The following is a 19,049-nucleotide window of genomic DNA, read 5'->3' on the forward strand; positions in this document are numbered from 1 at the left end:
CTAGAGCAAATAATAATGGTTATTAATTCTTCGATATTCCATACTGCAATATATATTTATCTAACAAATCAATTATGAAGGGAGGGGGAATTGTATAGAGATCTCGTAATTAGGGTATAGCTTCCTAGAAAGTATTTACGATGTTTTATTAAAGTAAACTTGTATCTTTGCCTAAGAAAGATTATTTAGTTCTTTTCAATGAATGACTGCCGAGCACTAACACCCCCCACCCCCCTAATTTTAGAACTGATGGAAAATAAGGGCGGGTGGTAGTTTTCCACTGTGCCTAACCCCTGCGGGGATTACGGCCAATATCTAGGGTGCTATAACCTTAAAGGGCTACTTTATACCTAATAACACATAACCTAACTGGACCTAAGTAATAAACAAACAAAGGAACCACCCTTATTTTCAATTTCTAGACAATGAGAAGGGTGAAGGGAGGTTTTTTTCAGGGCTAACAACTTTTTAAAATTTGATTTACGGAATCTCTACAATAATTACTCCTCCCTTATTTATATCATGTATAAATTAGTTTTTAACACAAGAAAGTAATTCTTTGTACATCGAGCTTGATATAAACCTAAACAGTAAAATGATAATAACATTTCTCGTATTCATGCGAATCCGGTGGATAGGAACCGGTTCTCATCCATACGAAAAAAATATGTCTAGCATCGTATTATATCCAGCTTTCTACGAATATAAAACTGTAAAATCATAAGATTAAAACCAGTTTTTTTAGCCGGTGCCTTCGGCACCTTGGGGCTAAAAAAACTAGTTTTAATCTTATAATTGTACATTCTATATCCGCGGAAAGCCGTTTATAATACGATGCGAGAAATAACTATTCCAGTATGGCTTCGAAACCGATTAATAACCACTGGATAAGAACAAGTTCTTATGTGTAGCATCGTGCTGCGGACAATTTTTTTTAACGAATATTAATAAAAATCATAAAATTAATACAATTTTCGTTAGCCCGGACCTTCTACCCCTCGGGGCTGAATAAATTGATATTGGCTGCGCCCCTTGTAATCATGGGGAGGGGGCGGGGGAACTTCTACTTTGTATTATAGATTGGATTTCAAACGTTCAAACCTTTAACGTCAAAAAAGAAAAAATGTTTTGTTCTTATTTGATTTATTTTTCAACTTTTCTAATAAGCATTGTACGTGTTGCAATATTAATTCCCTGACGACCAATGAACCTACAGAAAATCTATTTCTAGAGTAGCTTTGCTAAATTCAATTAAGTACCTGGGGTATGAATCCCTTCTCATTAGAAGAAATATTTGCTCTCTTGCACTGTCAAAAACATCACTAGAAATAATACATAGTTGACCGACAAACCAATTCTTTCTTTTTTTCAGTGATTTTGAAACTAAGCAAAAATGATACTTGTATTTTCATTCGTAAAAAATCTTTTTTTAGATGAGATGATTATAATGAAGAGATTTTTGGAACCAAAAAATACAATAATAGTAATTTATCGTATCGTATTATAGACAGCTTTCCGCGGGTATCAAAATGATAACCCGGGCTAACAAAACAAAATTAACTTTATGATTTGATTTTAATGATTGTGGAAAATTGTCTGTAATTCGATGCTGTACATGATTTTTCAGTATGGATGGGAATCGTTTCTAATTCAGCTGATAGTAATCGGTTTTGATCGCTATACTGGAAATAATAAATATCAGAATCTGAAAAAAATGCATGTTTTATCACGCAACCTTTTAGGTTATATTTTTTGTTGTGCATTTGCTTTTTGTCATATTTTTGTTGCCCAAATATGGATGCTGTCATCCTTGCATCTAAATGTCATGTTAACAAAATTTTTAATTGGCACTTTTACTCTTTAAAGGGATGCTCTTCTTTTTTTTGTGACATAAACTTTTTAAATTGTTGTTCTACTAATCAAGGTATATAAATCTTTACGAGTATGGCTTCGAAAACGATTAATATCCGCTAGATAAAAACCAGTTTTTAGCCACTGTATGACAATTTTTCATGAATATTAATATAAGTATCATAAGATTAATAACAGTTTTGTTGGACCGGGACTTTGGCCTCTAGAGTCTATTTTATTTTTCATTTTAATATCCGTGGAAAGCTGTATATAAAAAAAAATTAAATACCAAATCAATAAAAAAATCTTTTATGCATTAAAATACAATAATTGTCCCTGACATAAAAGACAAATACAGACAAAGGTTACTTTTTAAAAAAAAAACACCTTACCAAGATGGTGTTTCTCTGACAGAAAGAATTTGCTCCTGACATTTGGAATCCAGGTTTATCTAAAATAAAATGAAAGAATAAAAAACATTGCTATGTTTTTAACTGCTTACAGCAATGTATAAATTTTACAATGAAAGGATCTTATAAGTTCCAAACACTAGATGTCGAGGACATTGAATGGGTTAGAAATTGGGGAAACGCATACCCAAGAAATTTTTAAGGGTATTTGGAAAATCAACCAAAAATTAGTATTGCGCCTTGGAATATTACATTGGAACATTTTATTGGAAAATAAACAGAATACCTGAAGGGGAGAACAGTTTGTAATAAAGGTTGTGTAGATTTTCTCTACTAAAGCTTTAAACTCCTGTATTTTTTCTTTATCTAAAAAAACAAGGATGACAACATCCATAAGTAGCGAAGCACAAAAAATCGTCGATGGGAATACGTACAGGTAGATTTAAAAGGTTTTTGCTAAAATCAAGAATAGATTTATTGGATAAAATAAACATGAAACCTTGTTTTATTTGCATGATGACGATGGTCAAAGTAAATTATATTCAAGATGCTCATAACAATGGGAAAAATTATTTTGATACTGATATCCCATAAAAGTTTGAAAATTGCATCAAAATAAACAAAGATATGGGGAAATATGTAAAACATATAAAAATAGCCAAAAACCTGATAAAAGGCAGTCTGGCCGTCATGGTTGTTTTATTAAAACGACAAAAAATTTCATTTTTAAATCCTTAACTTAAAAAATTTGGAAAATCGGACCATATACACTGAAGATATGGAAAAAAGTGTTAAATATATAAAAATAGCCTAAAACCTGCCAAAAAGGCAGTCTGGCCGTCATGGTTATTTTGTTTAAAAGACGGGAAATTTAATTTTGATATATATAACTGAAAAATTTTGAAAATCGGACTATAAACACTGAAGATATGGAGAAAAATGTTAAATATATAAAAAAAAACAGCCTAAAACCTGCTAAAAAGGCAGTCTGGCCGTCATGATTGTTTTCTTTAAAAGACGGGAAATTTAATTTTGATATCTATAACTGAAAAAATTTTGAAAATCGGACCATAAACACTGAAGATATGGAGAAAAATGTGAAAAATATAAAAATAGCCTAAAACCTGCTAAAAAGGCGGTCTGGCCTTCATGGTTGTTCCTTTAAACGACGGGAAATTTAATTTTGATATCTGTAACTGAAAAAATTTTGAAAATCGGACCATAAACACTGAAGATATGGAGAAAAATGTGAAAAATATAGAAATAGCTAAAACCTGCTAAAAATCGGTCCGAACGCCAATGATGTTTTAAAGTCAATTGTGCTCCTTAATGATGGGAATGTTGTCAAAAAATTTCAGCATTCTATCATTTATAGGAGCTGAGTAAATCCCATTTCCCCCATAGCGTTACGGACGGACGGACGGACTGACTGACAGACAAAGTGAATTATAGAGTAGCTTCGCTACTAAAAAGAATTAAAAGTAAGAATGTTATGGGAAAGTATCTATTGTTACTTGGATCTTAAACCGGATTATAATGTACTCTAATAAAGTGAAACCCATATCTTGCTAAGATAATGATACCCACCCATCCACATCCTTTACCACAAACCCTTCAATCCTACTAGATAAACTAACTGACCAATATGGGATCCCCATGTGAGCAACCTAAATTTATAACGACAGATTTTCCCCTGTCATAATATTCACGTTATATCCATTATTATGGTTAAGTTTACAAAATTCATTTCATGAAAGATTTTTTAAAAATGTTTACCTGTTTGTTTATATTCAATAATCTCATAGTTATCCTCTAAATCTACATTTTCTTTGGTGTCATTGGGTGTTTCATGATTATCATCATCATCATGATTTTCTGTTGATGCTCTGTTGAGAGTTTGGTTTGATACTTCATCTAGGTCATCATTTGTTTCTTTATTGAAGTTTTCATCTGTTGCCTTAATAAGTTCCTCGGTTGAAATTTCATTTAGTGACTCATCTAAGTTATCATTTGATAGTTCATCCCCAGACTCATACCCAGTAAAACTGAATTCAAAATTGCTTTTGGTTGATTTTTCATCTTCAGTGGATTTGTTTTCTAAAGGTTTGTTGTCAGCATTATGAATTTCTTCTCCTATTCCATTATTGATGTCTGGAATACTTTCAATACTGCTGGAACTTGATGTTTCTTTATCAGCTTTTATACCATTGTCAGAAGTATTGTCCTCATTTTCTGTTTGTTCTTCTGTTTTTAGGATATTTTCTAGTTCTAGATAAAGGACACTCTGAACAAAAACTTTCTCATAGATAAAAAGCAATTTCTTTCATAATATCCAAAATTCTGTTAAGGTTATAAACAGTAGCGTGTGGAAGTGGGGCATAAATATCCCCAGAAGCTAGTAAAAGTGGCTGACTCAGATTATGACGTCAAAAAAATTAACCAATGAGAGGCCACTTTAAACTTTACCTTTGGTCATTTACAGTGTATACTGACCTCTCATTGGTTAAAATAGTAGAACTTTAGACAATTATAATTTTTAAAAATTATATACTGTTAGGTTTCTAAAAGAAGTAGTTTGAAGACTTATTTTTTTATGAAGAAATGGCCTCTTATACTGAATTAAAAGCAACCCACATGAGCAATTTTTCAATTTATAAACTTAATGAGAAAAAATTCAGGCTATGCTCTATTGATCAAACTAAGATGAGAGTGTCCCTTTTACACTTGAGCGCAGCTGTTGATTTATTTCGTTGATATTTGTAACAACTTGTCTGTTCAATATCTTATCTGCTTTCTGACATTCAAGTAGAAACAGAAGGTTTTCATGATTATGTTCCTTTCTAAATGAATAAGAATCTCATTAAAAAAAATAAAAAAAAACTTTAAATAATAAAAGATCAGTGGATATTAATCGGTTTCGAAGCAATATTGGAATAGTCATTTATAGCATGTAGACAGCTTTCTGTTAATATTAAAATGAAAAATAAAGATTAAAACCAGTTTTGTTAGCCTTGAAGGGCCAAAGGCCGGGCTCACAATTCACATAACAATATTCATAAAAAATTGTTTGTATTACGATGCTATACATGATTTTTCAGTTTGGTAAAAAAAATTATGCTAACCCAGTGGATATTAATTAGCTATAATGGAAATTTATTTTCTATTCCTAACTTTATTACTCTAGAAGGTTTCGTGATTGAAATGTTAAAATTATTGGAAGTCCAAGAAGGTTACCTTAGGAACTCCATAAAGAATTCAACTCCTTTTGGATTAATCAACAGCTGTTGGAAACCTTTCTTCTCATCACCCCAACTTTCAACTTCTTGTGCCCTAATGTAAATTTAATATATGTTTAAATTTTGATTCACATAAAAGTCGAAACAAAATTGTAAGTAAATTGGTTAAAAACTGATTAAACAGGATAATGTTTAAGGACATACGTATAATTTTAGACCTTGATTATAGAGATACTACGTTTATAACATTTTACTTTGTTGTAATAGGAATCAACAAAAATCACATTAATCAGATAATTATATTACATAAAAAATGTTGGTTAAAAAGTTAAACATGTTTAAAATGGATGTGCAGATATACAGGTAACAATTTTTGAGTTGCTAAGCTTCCTAAGTCGTACTCAACTACTACAGGAATCAACATGCAAAGTTTGAAATCAATAAGACAATTTAAACGAAAAAAGCTATATGTTCGAGGAATATGGACTGACACTATTTATAGAAAAGTTTCGCTTTAAAAAATATACTTTACCTTAGTTCTGAATAATTTTGAACATCAAAGCCTTCATTTTTTCTTTCTAGATTTACTATAGATACTCTAAATTATTAGTTTTTTTTAAAGCGAAGCTACTTTATAATTCACTTGGTCTGTCCGTTCATCCATGGGGTAATTTTTTATGAAAATTCCCTAATTCAATATATCAAGCATTCAGTAAAAATTTACTGTTTCATCAGTCATGCTACAAAATATTTTTTTATCAATTTCCAATTTATTTTTGGTAAAACCCTGTGCACGCCACTGATTTTATTATACCTGGATGATATTCTGGTTAATACAGCTCCAGACGGTCTCAGATATGTCTAGGAAAAAATTAATGAAAATAGCAAGAAGTATATGTCAGCAAGGGACAATGGTCTATTTATGACACTAGTCCCCAAAGTTTTATGATAACGTTTTACTATTCGTTAGCTTAACAATTTTTGAGACTTTTATTGAAATATGATTATTCGGTTCATTAAGTTTATAGTCAAAACGTTTCAACCACTAACTATTATCTACAGAAAAGGTAATTTTGTGTATCATCATTGGAGGTAATCATCAATTTATTAGCCATTGTTATTATTCTTTTCGATCCTTTAGAGTATATTCTTCCAAATTACATTATATTAGAAAAGAAACATACATCTAAATTGTTTTCTCCATTGCTAGACTCTTCTTTTTCTAAATTAAAAAGAAACGATTATCGAATTTCTTCCTTTTTTTTCATGACACTCCTTGATAGATGATTACAAATGCTAAATCGAAAAAAAATTGTTGTTATTTTACAAAGGGGCCAACAAAACAGGATTTGCTACTAAAATTTGTCTATATTATGATGGGATAAATAATACATATGTTATTTGTTTATGTAGAATTACAGCTTTTTACAGAGAGTTGTGACAACCCCTTGGATTTTTGAGGGTGGAATTTGAAGAATCTCTTATATTATATGGTAAAATCATATAATAAAATGTACCCAATCAGCTGAAGCACAAAATCAAATATAATCGTAATTTTTCCATTATGGCTTCGAAACCCATTAATATCCGATGGATTAGAACCGGTTCACTGCCCCTTTGAAAAACCATGTATATAATTGTATTGCAATCAAGGATGGCAACATCCATAAAAACGAAGCACTGAAACGGTAGGATAAACGGACATTAACTCTTGTATAGTGTCAGAACTGAATAATCATAATATAAATGTATAAGAGTCAAAGCAAAATTGTAAGTAAATTTGTTGAAAAACTGCTTGATTCAGGATAATATTTATAGACATACTTACATTTTTAAGACTTGATTATAGAGTTGCTTCGCTGATTACATTATACTTTGTTGTCCCAGGAATCAATATACCAAAAATCAGATCAATCGGATGATTAAATCACATAAAAATTTGTTGTTAAAGAAAGTAAAAAAATCAACATGTTTAAAATGGACGTACGGACATTTTGGTGATGATTATAGAGTTGCTACGCTTTCTAAATCGTACCTAATTGTTAAAGGAATCACTATGCAAAATTTGAAATCGATAGGACAATTCTAACATGCCTAAATTAACGAAAAAAGCTCTCAGTTACGGACGGACCGACCCTAATTATAGAAAAGCTTCGCTTTTAACAATTTTCAACGAACATTAAAAAAATGATAATACCAGTTTTGTTATTCAGGGTATTCGGCCCCATGGGGCTAACAAAACTGGTCTAAATCTTATAAATTTTCATTCTAATATCCGCGGAAAGTTGTTTATAATACGATGCAATATATAACTATTACCTTTATTTTCAATTGGCTTTGATTTACAACAACCCATCTTGAGTTTTAACAGAAACAAAGCATTTATTTTATTTTAACATTATTAATAGTTAACTTAAATCAAATGAAACTATGTTTTGTTCTACTTAAATTAAATCAAAATAAAATTACAAGTGGATGAAATATGTTTTTGATAAGAAATAAGTAAACTTCCTTATGACAATGGATATAGGATATAAGTGGATAAATTTACAGGAGAAAATCGTCTGATATGGACATCATTTATTGGTCGGTTCGTGCATCCAGTCAGCGGGGAGGGGATGGGGTACATGGGTTGTATTGGCCAGCTGTGACCATCAATTTATCAGATACATGAATATATGGTGTAACATCCAATTAATAATATATAGATTCTTATTATAGTAAGGTTGTTGACATTCTACAACATCCATAAAAGTGAAGCTTCAAAATCAGAAGGAAGGACAAACGGACAATAATTCTTGTAGAGTGTCAGAACTTAAAAAGCAGAAATTATTTGTCTAAGTAAAATTGTACTTAAATCTGATGCAAAATTTAGTAAATATAGGATGAAGTAAAAGGACATACTTTCATTTTAGGTTTTGATTATAGAGATATTTTGTTTTTAATGTTGTACCTTGTTGTTATAGGAATCATCATTCCAAAAATTTGATGAATATTATAATAATGTTATACATAATTTTGTTGTCAAAAAGTTAAAATCAGCACGTTTTAAATGGACGCACGAACTTTCTGGTAACAATATATAGATGCTACGCTTCCTAAATCATACCAAACTGTCATGTTAAGTTTGACATCTATAGGACAAAGTCTAAATTAAAGAAAAGAGCCAACCGTCACTGACGGAACGAAATTATCCTAATTATAGAAAATCTCGCCTTTACAGTAAATTTACAAGTAGATGTACTTTTTAAATTCTTAAAAATTGTCAAGAAATTACTTATTAACCATATAAATTTATTAATCATATAAATTTTATTAAATCTTTTTAACTTATAAAAACAGGAATACATTAATAATTTATCAACCTCAAATTGAATATTCAAATAATTTGGAAATTTTTATTTTTAATGGAAAAAATTAGAAATAGAATTTTAAAATTGATTGAATATTTGATGATGGTATGATCTCATGTACTATCAAATTGTAAAAAAAATACTTTTACTTTTCTTAACTTTTCTTACTCGTGGCATTAGCGTATATGATAATAATGCCCTCTTTCCGTTGGGAAGATGTCAGTTCAACACTGAACCACGTTGTACTTGAGACGTTAAAAATTGTATCTTTTACTGTTATGACTTACTAACAGTTAGATGCAGAGGCGCTTAAACCCTACATTGCATAATTAGAAATACCAGACTAACATAGTAAAATCAAAGAGTTGTTTATTGTTTATTGGATATTACTTAACCTAATAACCTTGGGTGATATTATACTTTTAACGACGATATTTTTGCCGAGTTTCGAACCAATGCCTCCCCAATGAAATAACTTAGAAATCTATGATAGATTATATGAGAACATCCGGAACAACCCTAACCAAAAGATCTATTTATAAGATTTTTAATTAAAGTTCATGCATATTCTAAAATTTAAATAAAATTATAAATAGAAAGATATGCGGGGAATATGTTCAATTCTCATCATAATTCCAAAGTATAAAGATTTCAATAATCATGGAAGCTAACATCACTCTAGAAGAAGATGAAATTTTAATTCATAATAATTTTAGTAATTACAATTCTACATTATTGTTTATGGTAAGTTTTTCAACTAAACATTTTTATTTTAGATAGTAATGAGTAAATTTAATTTAAAAATAAAGGAACGGGTGGGATTTTTTGGTTTGTTTTCCTATTACTTTAATTAGGGTAAGATTAAGTATATTGGAAACTGGGTAGCTTGCAAGGTTAGGACACTGCTGGTATAGGCCCCGCAGGGTAACCCCCCCCCCCCGGGAGTTAGGCATTGTAAAAAAAACTACCCCTCCCTCCTTATTTTCAATTTTTAAAAAGGGGTTGGATATCTGTGCACAACAGGCACTTTGTGTAAAAGCATTGTATTAATTATATTTTACTCGTTACTTCACTTATAATCTTAATCTCTAAAGAAGCAGAGACTACATCATTATTAGGAATCTATAGGGACAGAACAATGGACTATGAATTAATGTATCCTAAAATTCAAAAAAAAATATTGTAGATTAAAATCTTTTCATTGAAAATTTTTTAATAATTCATTTTTTTCCATTAAAGATTCAATATAAACCCTCCTAGTTTTTAAGTCAATTTGTAAGAAAAACGTGTTTATACATTTTGTGTTCATTGTAATTTACAATCCAATGTCCCTTTTCCTCCTGATTATTTTTGTGTATTGTCTGTTTCTGTGATCTTAATGAACTAATGTTTAGGAAGAACATGAAGAGCCAGGAATGTTTGGATCTAAAGGAAACCTGAACCAACTATTTCTGATGCTTATGGGGGTGCTAATTCTTTTTATGCAGGTAATAATTTGTAGCAGCAAAGTTACTCTACAAGTCACTTTGTCTGTGATTTCCTCAGCTGCTATATGAGACAGTCTGCTGACACACTTTTTAAAAGAGACTCCAGTTTACAACTTGCTTGGTCCGTTGGTCAGTCAATTGAGAATAATCTAGTATTTATCTGTTAGGGAGAAATCAGCTACAAGTCTATCATCAACAACAAAGACAGATGTTAAAAATTGAATAGAGAAATCCTATTGCTAAAAAATTAAGCACAATGTATTGCCATACATGGGCTTCGTTATCATTGACATTGTTTTTTAAAATATATTTTACTTAATTACATACATTCACTTAATATACTATACTTTGTGTCGATTTTAGGGGAGTGGTTAAGTATTCTTTTCACCCCCCTTGCTTCAGATTATTATATAATTACAGATACAGTCGTTTACGGGATCTTAACAGACATACAGACGACAAGCATCCTGATACTTAAGTACAAATTATACTTATTTCATCTATCTACCTTTAATACGATGCTATGCATGATTTTTCAGTATGGCTTAGATAGCGGATATTTATCAGTTTCGAAGCAATACTGGAAAATGTATTTTAGGCCGGATTTGGATTTCTGGAGGCAGGATCAGTTAGAAGCAAAAATGTTACAAATATTCTCATCAAAAATTTTGTGGATCTGACTTTTGGTAAAAAGCTCATATAATATATATATTATCTTGATATTTTACAACAATAAAATATTATTCAAGAAAAAAGCTTGAACATGAAGGCATAATTACAAAATACTTTATCTAAAACTAGCAGCTATGCCTCTAATTGCCTCTAAAGGCACTTGAGGTTATTAGGAGTGGGGGGGAGGAATATGCCCATTTTTTAAGAAGTAATTTCACTTTAGAGGGTAGTGATACCCTCTCCAAAAGTTATTATAAACCTTCCTAGGACCCATGATTTGCTAGATTATAAAGGTAAACCATATAATTTAAGTGGTTAGCGAGATCCTTCTTATAGACAACCAGACAGACATTTTGTTACTTTAATATCCAATTAAATAACATTAAATATCATAATGTATCAAAGGTCATCCTAAAGTCAAAACTCCAAGAATACAGACTAATTTATTACTTCTTTTATAGGAGTTCTTTCTTACGTTTTGGTTGGGTACGCTCTAGCTTATGGGGAAGGGTCATCTGTAATTGGCCTGAAAGGATTTGGTCTTTCTGGAGTTCCTTTCAGTGATTATACATATGTTTTCTTTCAGGTATGTTAAGCAGATAAAATTATAGATAGATAGATAGATAATTAATTTTTGGATAGTTAAGACTATAGATAGTTGGTTACTTTTATGAATATTAATGTAGAAGATTAGATAATATAGTAGATGGATTATGAAATAGATGATGAGAAAAACTTCTAGAAAGATAAGTAGATAGCTGGATAGATAGGTGAATAAATATATATTTTTTGTAAAACCTCTAAATACGTCTCAAAAATTTCCCAAATATTTTTGTAAAAAATCTTCCAAATAGGTTAGCTATATTATGGACATATAGTAGTTATCATCTATCTATCTAGGCAACATTCGCAGCTACATGTGCTACAATAGTATCTGGAAGTATGGCTTAAAGATGTAATTTTAATGGATATATAATATTATCTATCCTACTATCTATCTATATATCTAGGCAACATTCGCAGCTACATGAGCTACAATAGTATCCGGTAGTATTGCTGAAAGATTTAATTTTAATGGATATATAATATTATCTATCCTACTATCTATCTATCTATCAAGGCAACATTCGCAGCTACATGTGCTACAATAGTATCTGGAAGTATGGCTGAAAGATGTAATTTCAATGGATATATAATCTTCTCAATTCTTCTAACTGGACTGTTCTATCCTATCCATAGCCATTGGTGTTGGAATAAAGAAGGATGGCTTGTGCAAACGTAAGATTTATTGTTTAACTTTTTTGCAACTAAAGTCTATATTTAAACGTTTATTACTTAAGCGTTATTTTCCGTTGAATATTTCTCTGAAAAACTTGCCAAAGACAGGAATTCATGGAGGAACAGAGTGTCCGTATTCCCTAGACTTCACAGTCAAATAGAGAGACGCGCCTGATGATGATGATGATTTCTCTGTGGAGGGTGAAGGTACACCCGCCTCCAAAGTAGTTATAAACCTAGCCAGGACTTAAAAGAAGATTTACTGTAAAGATAGACCATATCGGATCAGCGGTTTGCGAGGTACAAAATTTTGTACATACAGAATGCAGCCTTTTACTTTTATGTAATAATATTCATGTGGTAAAGCTGTTTATGATTTTGATGTAAGCATGGAATAAATTGACTATGAAATTACTAATTAACATTTCTATTGCAACAATTTAAAAATGACAACAAAAAAATATATCGAATAAAACTCATATTAAATGTTCTTAAATGTAAAAATTTTTGAATTTATAATTGTAGTGATTTCCATGATTTTGCTGGATCTGGAGTTGTCCATTTAGCTGGAGGAACAGTGGCATTTGTTGGAGCCTATATGCTTGGTCCTAGGCTTGGCAGATTTAAACAGGTTAAACAATTACTACAAGGAAAAAATGTATTGATTTGGTCCATGTTATTTGATTTTAAGTAATTAATTAGATGAAAAACTGTCATTTTAGACCAGCATATTAGTTTTCCCAGAATCGCTGCTTAACCGATTAATATCCAATGGATTAGAACCTGTTCTCAGCCAAACTGAAAAATCATGTATCGTATCGTATTATTGACAATTTTCCACGAATATTGAAATAAAAATCAATACCAGTTTTTTTTAGTACGGGACTTCGACCTCTGAGGGATAACAAAACTGGTTTTAATCTTATCCCAAAATATTTTTTCCCAGAAGATTTGTTTTTAAAAATATCTAATCATAAAACATAATCATTTATAAAAATGTTAAATACTTTTAGACTACCGAAGGACCAGCCCTAACAGGCCATTCTGTCCCTCTCATCAGTCTTGGAGCTTTTATTCTCATTTTTGGATTCATGGCTTTTAATGGTGGTTCTCAGGTCATACATTTATAATTCAAAAAAATATCATTGTTGAAGAGTAAGTTTATTTCTGTTTAAGACTTTAACATATTATTTTTCAAATTCTTTCAATACTTAAATAAAATTACAGAAATTAAAACATTATTATTTTCAGTCATATTACCAAGTTTTGCTAATAATTTGACATTTATTAATTCTTAAGAAATTATATTTTTATTTCTTAAATTAAGTCAATAAACGATAAAGACAAATCATAAAAATGAAAATATGGTTTATATATTAATTGTTTGACATGTGATTATGAATTTAGGCTTCCATAGAAAATCCAGGGGACGGAGAGATCATTGGTAGGGCTGTTATTAACACCCTGGTAGCTGCTTGTATAGGAGGTAAGTATTTGTTGAATTAAAGATAGCTGGCGGTTTCCCTCAAATGCCTAGTTAAGCTTTATCCCCATCCCTTTTTATGAATTAAAATAAAAATATATTTTTATATAATGAGGAAGGAGGGGGTTCTGTGTTTGCTAGGCACTGTGTTAGGGAAAGAAGCAAGAACCTTGATTTAAGTTAAAGTAAATTTTCTCTTGTAAAGTAGTAATGATCTTTTTTCAAATAAATTCTTCATGATTTTTGGTAAACTAAGTTGCTAATAAAATATTTTTCTCAGGAAATACTGTTCTATTTATTAAAAAGTTTGGCCCTGGTGGTGGTACTTGGTCACTTATTCAGGTAGCATTTGTTAAAGGAGAAGCTTTTCTATAAATAGGGTAGGTCCTTCCGTCCGTCAATACACCCGTACATCCTTAACGGTTAGCTAATTAGTTAGTTAATTATGCATGTTAGAATTGTCCTATCGATTTCGAACTTTACATGATAATTCATATAACAGTTATTTAATTAGAAAGAGTAACATTTTGACAACATTTTTTGTATTATATGATTATCCTATTCATTTGATTTTTGGAATAATGATTCTTAGGACAACAAGTATGTCCTTTTACTGTATCCTTTCTTTACTCAATTTTGCAACAAATGTATGTACATTGTACTTTGTAGTTAGAAACTAATGTTCTGACACTCTACAAGAGATATTGTTCGTTTTTATGGATATTGTCATCCTTGTTTATTCATAATTTCAATTAAAGCAAACCTTTCTAAAATTAGGATATTTATGTCAGAACTCATCTTCATACAGACGTCACATGCTTGTTTAGGTATAAAAGAGTTGTCTTAATATAATTGAGGTTGCCGTCATTGTTTATATTGTGTGCCTTTCGGGAATTAGAAAACAATTAGCTTTCCTTCAAAATATTACTCTTTAAATATGAAACTAACACAATTATCATTTTTTCAAATCATTAGATGTTTTTATGTATTCTAATAATGTACACAATTTTAGATGATAAATGGTACTTTGGTTGGTATGGTATCAATTTGTGCTGGCACTGATGCTTTTTATCCTTGGTCTTCTGCGGTTATAGCAGGTACTGTCAACCAATCCCATTTCATTTTATTAGAATGATTCATAGGACAATAAGGCATATCTTATCTTGATATATATGTCATAAAATGCAAATGTAAGTGGTTTTAGAATAAATTCATAGATTTTAAGTTTGTTTCTCTTACCGTCTTGTATGATTGTTGTGAAACAGCGTATAATGTCCAATAAAAAATACGTCATACAATACAAATGACCAATGATAGGCCAGTATACAATTTACCATAGGTCAACTAAAATTTTTCATTTGACACTATACGCTGTTTCGGATGTTGTTATCCTTGTTTTACTTATTTCTTTGTTTATATTAGCAATTGCTGGAGTTGGGTATATTCTAACATCAAACTTCATGGTTTATCTAAAGGTATTTATGTCTATTATTTTTATCAATTTAAATTATAAAATCATTTAATAAAAATAAAATCTAATAATTATTGATACAAAAAAAAGAATTTTAAGTATATTTAAAATAATTTTGAGGTTCGACAGTATAAAAACTACATAGATTTTCAAGGAGTCAAAATACAATAAATAAGACTTAAAGTTGAATTTTTTGGATGGGTGAATAAGGAAATATTTTTTGACCTATTAGGTTAGTTTACTTATATATGTAAACTTAAATATTTCAATACAAAGACCCAATGTCTTTGAAATTATAACTTAAAACAAACATAATATTGAATGTTGATCCGTAGGTCACATGTATATCCAATTCGTGATAAATTACTATCTGTAAAAAAAAATTTCAGAATTTTAGCAACTAATTTTGTTCAGATAGATGATCCATTAGATGCAGTAGCTGTCCACGGCAATGGAGGATTATTAGGCCTTCTCCTCGCCCCTATCTTTATGGATATTGGTAAATTTTTTTTCTTGAATAATTCACCAAACCTCTCCCAATATTTATTATCTTTATGTGTTTAATTTTCATAATGAAAATGTTAGAGTAAAACAATAGAGGGTAAAAGGGCTAAATAACTGTATCTCCCCATCACAATGACATTGTGCCGTCTCTCAATTGGGTCATTGAAAATCAACCAATGGTGTCGTTAATATTTTCACAGTCAAGTGGCAGAAAACAATTTGCTAGCAGACAAAAAAGGTAATTGGAAAAGGGAGGGAGGTATTTATACATCTGTATATGCATCTATACTACAGATCTGTTATAAAAATAAAATAAAGAGGAGGATGACAACATCCATGAAAAAGAAGCTCAACAGATGAGACGGACAAAGTACATCAAACAATAATGGTCTAAGTTACCATTACAAAAATCGGGTATAGTCCCTTTCATAACATTGCACCTTATGGGGCGATTCTTTGTATTTTTTACAGTAGCTTTTCTCCTATTTATAACCCCTGCGGGGGCTCTAACCCTGTGGGGCAATTACCTTACCCAATATAACCTAACCTAACCTAAAACAACCTATAAAAAGCCATTTTAAAAATACGATGAATCGCCCCTTATCTAGTCAGTATTTTGTGAAATAGATGTGTTAAAAATAATACTTATGTATTGGACGTAAAGACTTTTTGATAATGATTTGATTAAGCAGCATTAAACAATGATTGTAAGTTTATTATTAGAATACCGTTAGAACAGGTATTGTGTAAAGAGAAGAGAGGGGCTGGAGTATCCTGGCATGGAACTATGATGGTGCCTGTGTTATCATATAATTATTCCCAGGTATTGTGTATGGAGAAGAGAGAGGCTGGAGTATCCTAGCATGGAACTGTGCTGGTGCCTGTGTTATCATATAATTATTCCCAGGTATTGTGTATGGAGAAGAGAGAGGCTGGAGTATCCTGGCATGGAACTATGCTGGTGCCTGTGTTATCATATAATTATTCCTAGGTATTGTGTATGGAGAAGAGAGAGGCTGGAGTATCCTAGCATGGAACTGTGCTGGTGCCTGTGTTATTATTGCATATAATGCTGTAGCTGGGGTGGCTATCTTTAGCCTATTAAAGGTAATTTAGATTATTTTCAATGTCAGTAATTTATCAATGTAGTTAAAAACAAAAACAAAATGAACTAAAATATTTTGCTACCAAAAACCTGTTTATGTTTGTATGTTTATATAGATGTTGGATTTACTGAGAGTAACAGAAGAACAAGAGACCACTGGATTGGATTGGATTAAACATAAGGAGCCAGCTTATCCAATAGGTATATATAAAGAGACCACTGGATTAGATTGGATTAAACATATGAAGCCAGCTTATCTAATAGGTATATATATAAAGAGACCGCTGGATTGGATTTGATTAAACATAAGGAGCCAGCTTATCCAATAGGTATATATAAAGAGACCACTGGATTAGATTGGATTAAACATATGAAGCCAGCTTATCTAATAGTTATATATATAAAGAGACCGCTGGATTGGATTGGATTAAACATAAGGAGCCAGCTTATCCAATAGGTATAGATATAAAGAGCCCACTGGATTAGATTGGATTAAATATAAGGAGCCAGCTTATCCAATAGGTATAATTATAAAGAGACTATTGGATTTGATAGGTATAGATATAAAGAGACTACTGGATTAGATTGGATTATAAATAAAGAGCCTGCTCATCCAATAGGTACACAAAAAATGGTGATTTCTCACAAAATGCCTGTCAAGCACTGAAACCCTCTCCCCCTTTTTATAAACACATTGAAATTATATGAGAGGTAATTTTTTCCAATAACTATCCACTAATGGGGGCCCTAAATGTCCAGATCTATACTTTTGGTGCCTTAAACCTGTACCCAAAATAACTTATTTTATCTGACCGAGAAAAAAAATGAAATCCCCCCCCCCCCTCTACAAATACTTGGAGGAAACTGTAAATAAATTGTTTAAATAAAAATAACAAGGATATAACAAACGCACATATCAATGAATATATGTTCAATAATATGTTTTAATTTAAAAAAATCATGTGTTTAGAAGGCCATATTGATGATTTGAAGAATCTACCTGGATATCTCAGCTATACCACTCCTTCTTACAATACAAAGGTACTTAGTTTTTTTTATTTATCACATCTTTTTGTAGATAGCTTTCCGCAGATGTTAAAATGTAAAAAATATTCCAACTAGTTTTGTTAGCCCCGGGAGACCGACTGGTAATAATCTTATGATTTTTTTTTAATAATTAAGGAAAATTGTCTGTAATTAGATGTTGTACATGATTTTTTACTGTGAGCCGATTCTAATCCACTAGATATTAATCGGTTTTGATGCCATTCTGGAAAATTTGTTTCACACTCCAATATATTATCTTTTAATAGCAAAGTTTTTCTTAATTTTTATTTGTCATGACAGCCCACCATTTCAAATACTTTAATCTTAAATTTAGTCATATCAGAATAGTTTTGTCTATTTGAAACAGGCATGCGTAGTTCTATTACAATGATGAATGAGGTTTAATTTTTACCAACTTCAGATTTTATATGTACATGTTTTTGTCTGCATGTATTTTTTTAATTTATAAAGCTACATTTGTATGGATATCATACTTATTTTAGGTAGTTCCAGTAATCGAAGCTGAGGACCATACTTCTCCTGTCAGGAGAAAGAGCATTGTAAGTTTTCCTAAACAGGTTCAGTATAATTTTTTTTTTACTATCCCTTTTTGAACGCTATAGTATCAGAGTAATTTTTATTTTGCCTCGTTGAAAAGCTGTAGCCATATTTTGGCCTAAATACTCATGATAAACTATTTTAGAATGGTCAACATGCGTGGACAATGACAGAAAAGAAAGACGAAAATTCCAACAATAATATCATTAAAGGAGATACTTCTTATCATATCTAATTTAACCATTTGAATTTAAATTTGTAAAAAAAAAAGATAATTGTAATTTTTTCTATGCAAACAAATTCCTTTTTCTGTTGTATTATTTTTTCATCTATCTCCTAAACAACCCCCCCGCCCCGCCATTACTACAAAAAAAATAGTTTTTTATTTTAATTTTATGTGAAAAGGGCTTAGGGCATTACCCCATTCCCTAAAACTCAAAGGTCAGTAAGATTAATGAAGATAGTTTATTTATTTAACTTTATTATCAATGTTGTATTAGATGTAAAATGTAATCATATTATATTTCTAGTTTAAATTTTATTTTATTTAGATGTAATTTATACAATTAATTATTATCTACACCTATATCGATG

The 19,049-nt window shown here is 30.6% G+C and overlaps 3 protein-coding genes across 3 annotated transcripts in view; 2 read left to right on the forward strand and 1 right to left on the reverse strand.

The window, feature by feature from the left end:
• Positions 1-19,049, forward strand: part of LOC145314690 (uncharacterized) — a 213,589-nt gene that overhangs the window by 79,860 nt on the left and 114,680 nt on the right. The window lies entirely within an intron of this gene.
• Positions 55-7,961, reverse strand: LOC145315322 (uncharacterized). The gene is made up of 11 exons (XM_080155335.1): positions 7,817-7,961; positions 6,682-6,719; positions 6,312-6,358; positions 6,030-6,095; positions 5,496-5,591; positions 4,977-5,101; positions 4,038-4,529; positions 2,548-2,627; positions 2,244-2,302; positions 1,260-1,322; positions 55-583 (listed from the first exon to the last, which is right to left on the reverse strand). The coding sequence occupies exons 1-11, from the start codon at positions 7,851-7,853 to the stop codon at positions 532-534; spliced, it is 1,155 nt and encodes a 384-aa protein (XP_080011461.1). The 5' UTR covers positions 7,854-7,961; the 3' UTR covers positions 55-531.
• LOC145314972 (putative ammonium transporter 1) lies at positions 12,468-19,012 on the forward strand. The gene is made up of 13 exons (XM_080155046.1): positions 12,468-12,511; positions 12,813-12,918; positions 13,301-13,402; positions 13,695-13,773; positions 14,051-14,112; positions 14,783-14,867; positions 15,193-15,245; positions 15,656-15,740; positions 16,737-16,852; positions 16,967-17,051; positions 17,821-17,891; positions 18,401-18,457; positions 19,007-19,012. The coding sequence occupies exons 1-13, from the start codon at positions 12,468-12,470 to the stop codon at positions 19,010-19,012; spliced, it is 951 nt and encodes a 316-aa protein (XP_080011172.1).

The sequence above is a fragment of the Acartia tonsa genome, chromosome 3 (assembly GCF_053477335.1).
Source record: "Acartia tonsa isolate MP-2025a chromosome 3, ASM5347733v1, whole genome shotgun sequence".
Lineage (NCBI taxonomy): Eukaryota > Metazoa > Arthropoda > Copepoda > Calanoida > Acartiidae > Acartia > Acartia tonsa.

Bases quoted from the DNA above. Each gene is read 5' to 3' on its own strand.
- LOC145315322 (XM_080155335.1), bottom strand. From the start codon at position 7,853: ATGGGTTGTTGTAAATCAAAGCCAATTGAAAATAAAG. The intron at 5,102-5,495 runs GTAACCTTCTTG...TTATTCATTTAG, and splicing joins TTCTTTATGGAGTTCCTAAG to AAAGGAACATAATCATGAAA. The intron at 4,530-4,976 runs GGACACTCTCAT...TCCTTTATCTAG, and splicing joins GCTGCGCTCAAGTGTAAAAG to AACTAGAAAATATCCTAAAA.
- LOC145314972 (XM_080155046.1), top strand. From the start codon at position 12,468: ATGATGATTTCTCTGTGGAGGGTGAAGGTACACCCGCCTCCAAA. The intron at 12,919-13,300 runs GTTAAACAATTA...AAATACTTTTAG, and splicing joins GGCTTGGCAGATTTAAACAG to ACTACCGAAGGACCAGCCCT. The intron at 14,868-15,192 runs GTACTGTCAACC...TGTTTATATTAG, and splicing joins GTCTTCTGCGGTTATAGCAG to CAATTGCTGGAGTTGGGTAT.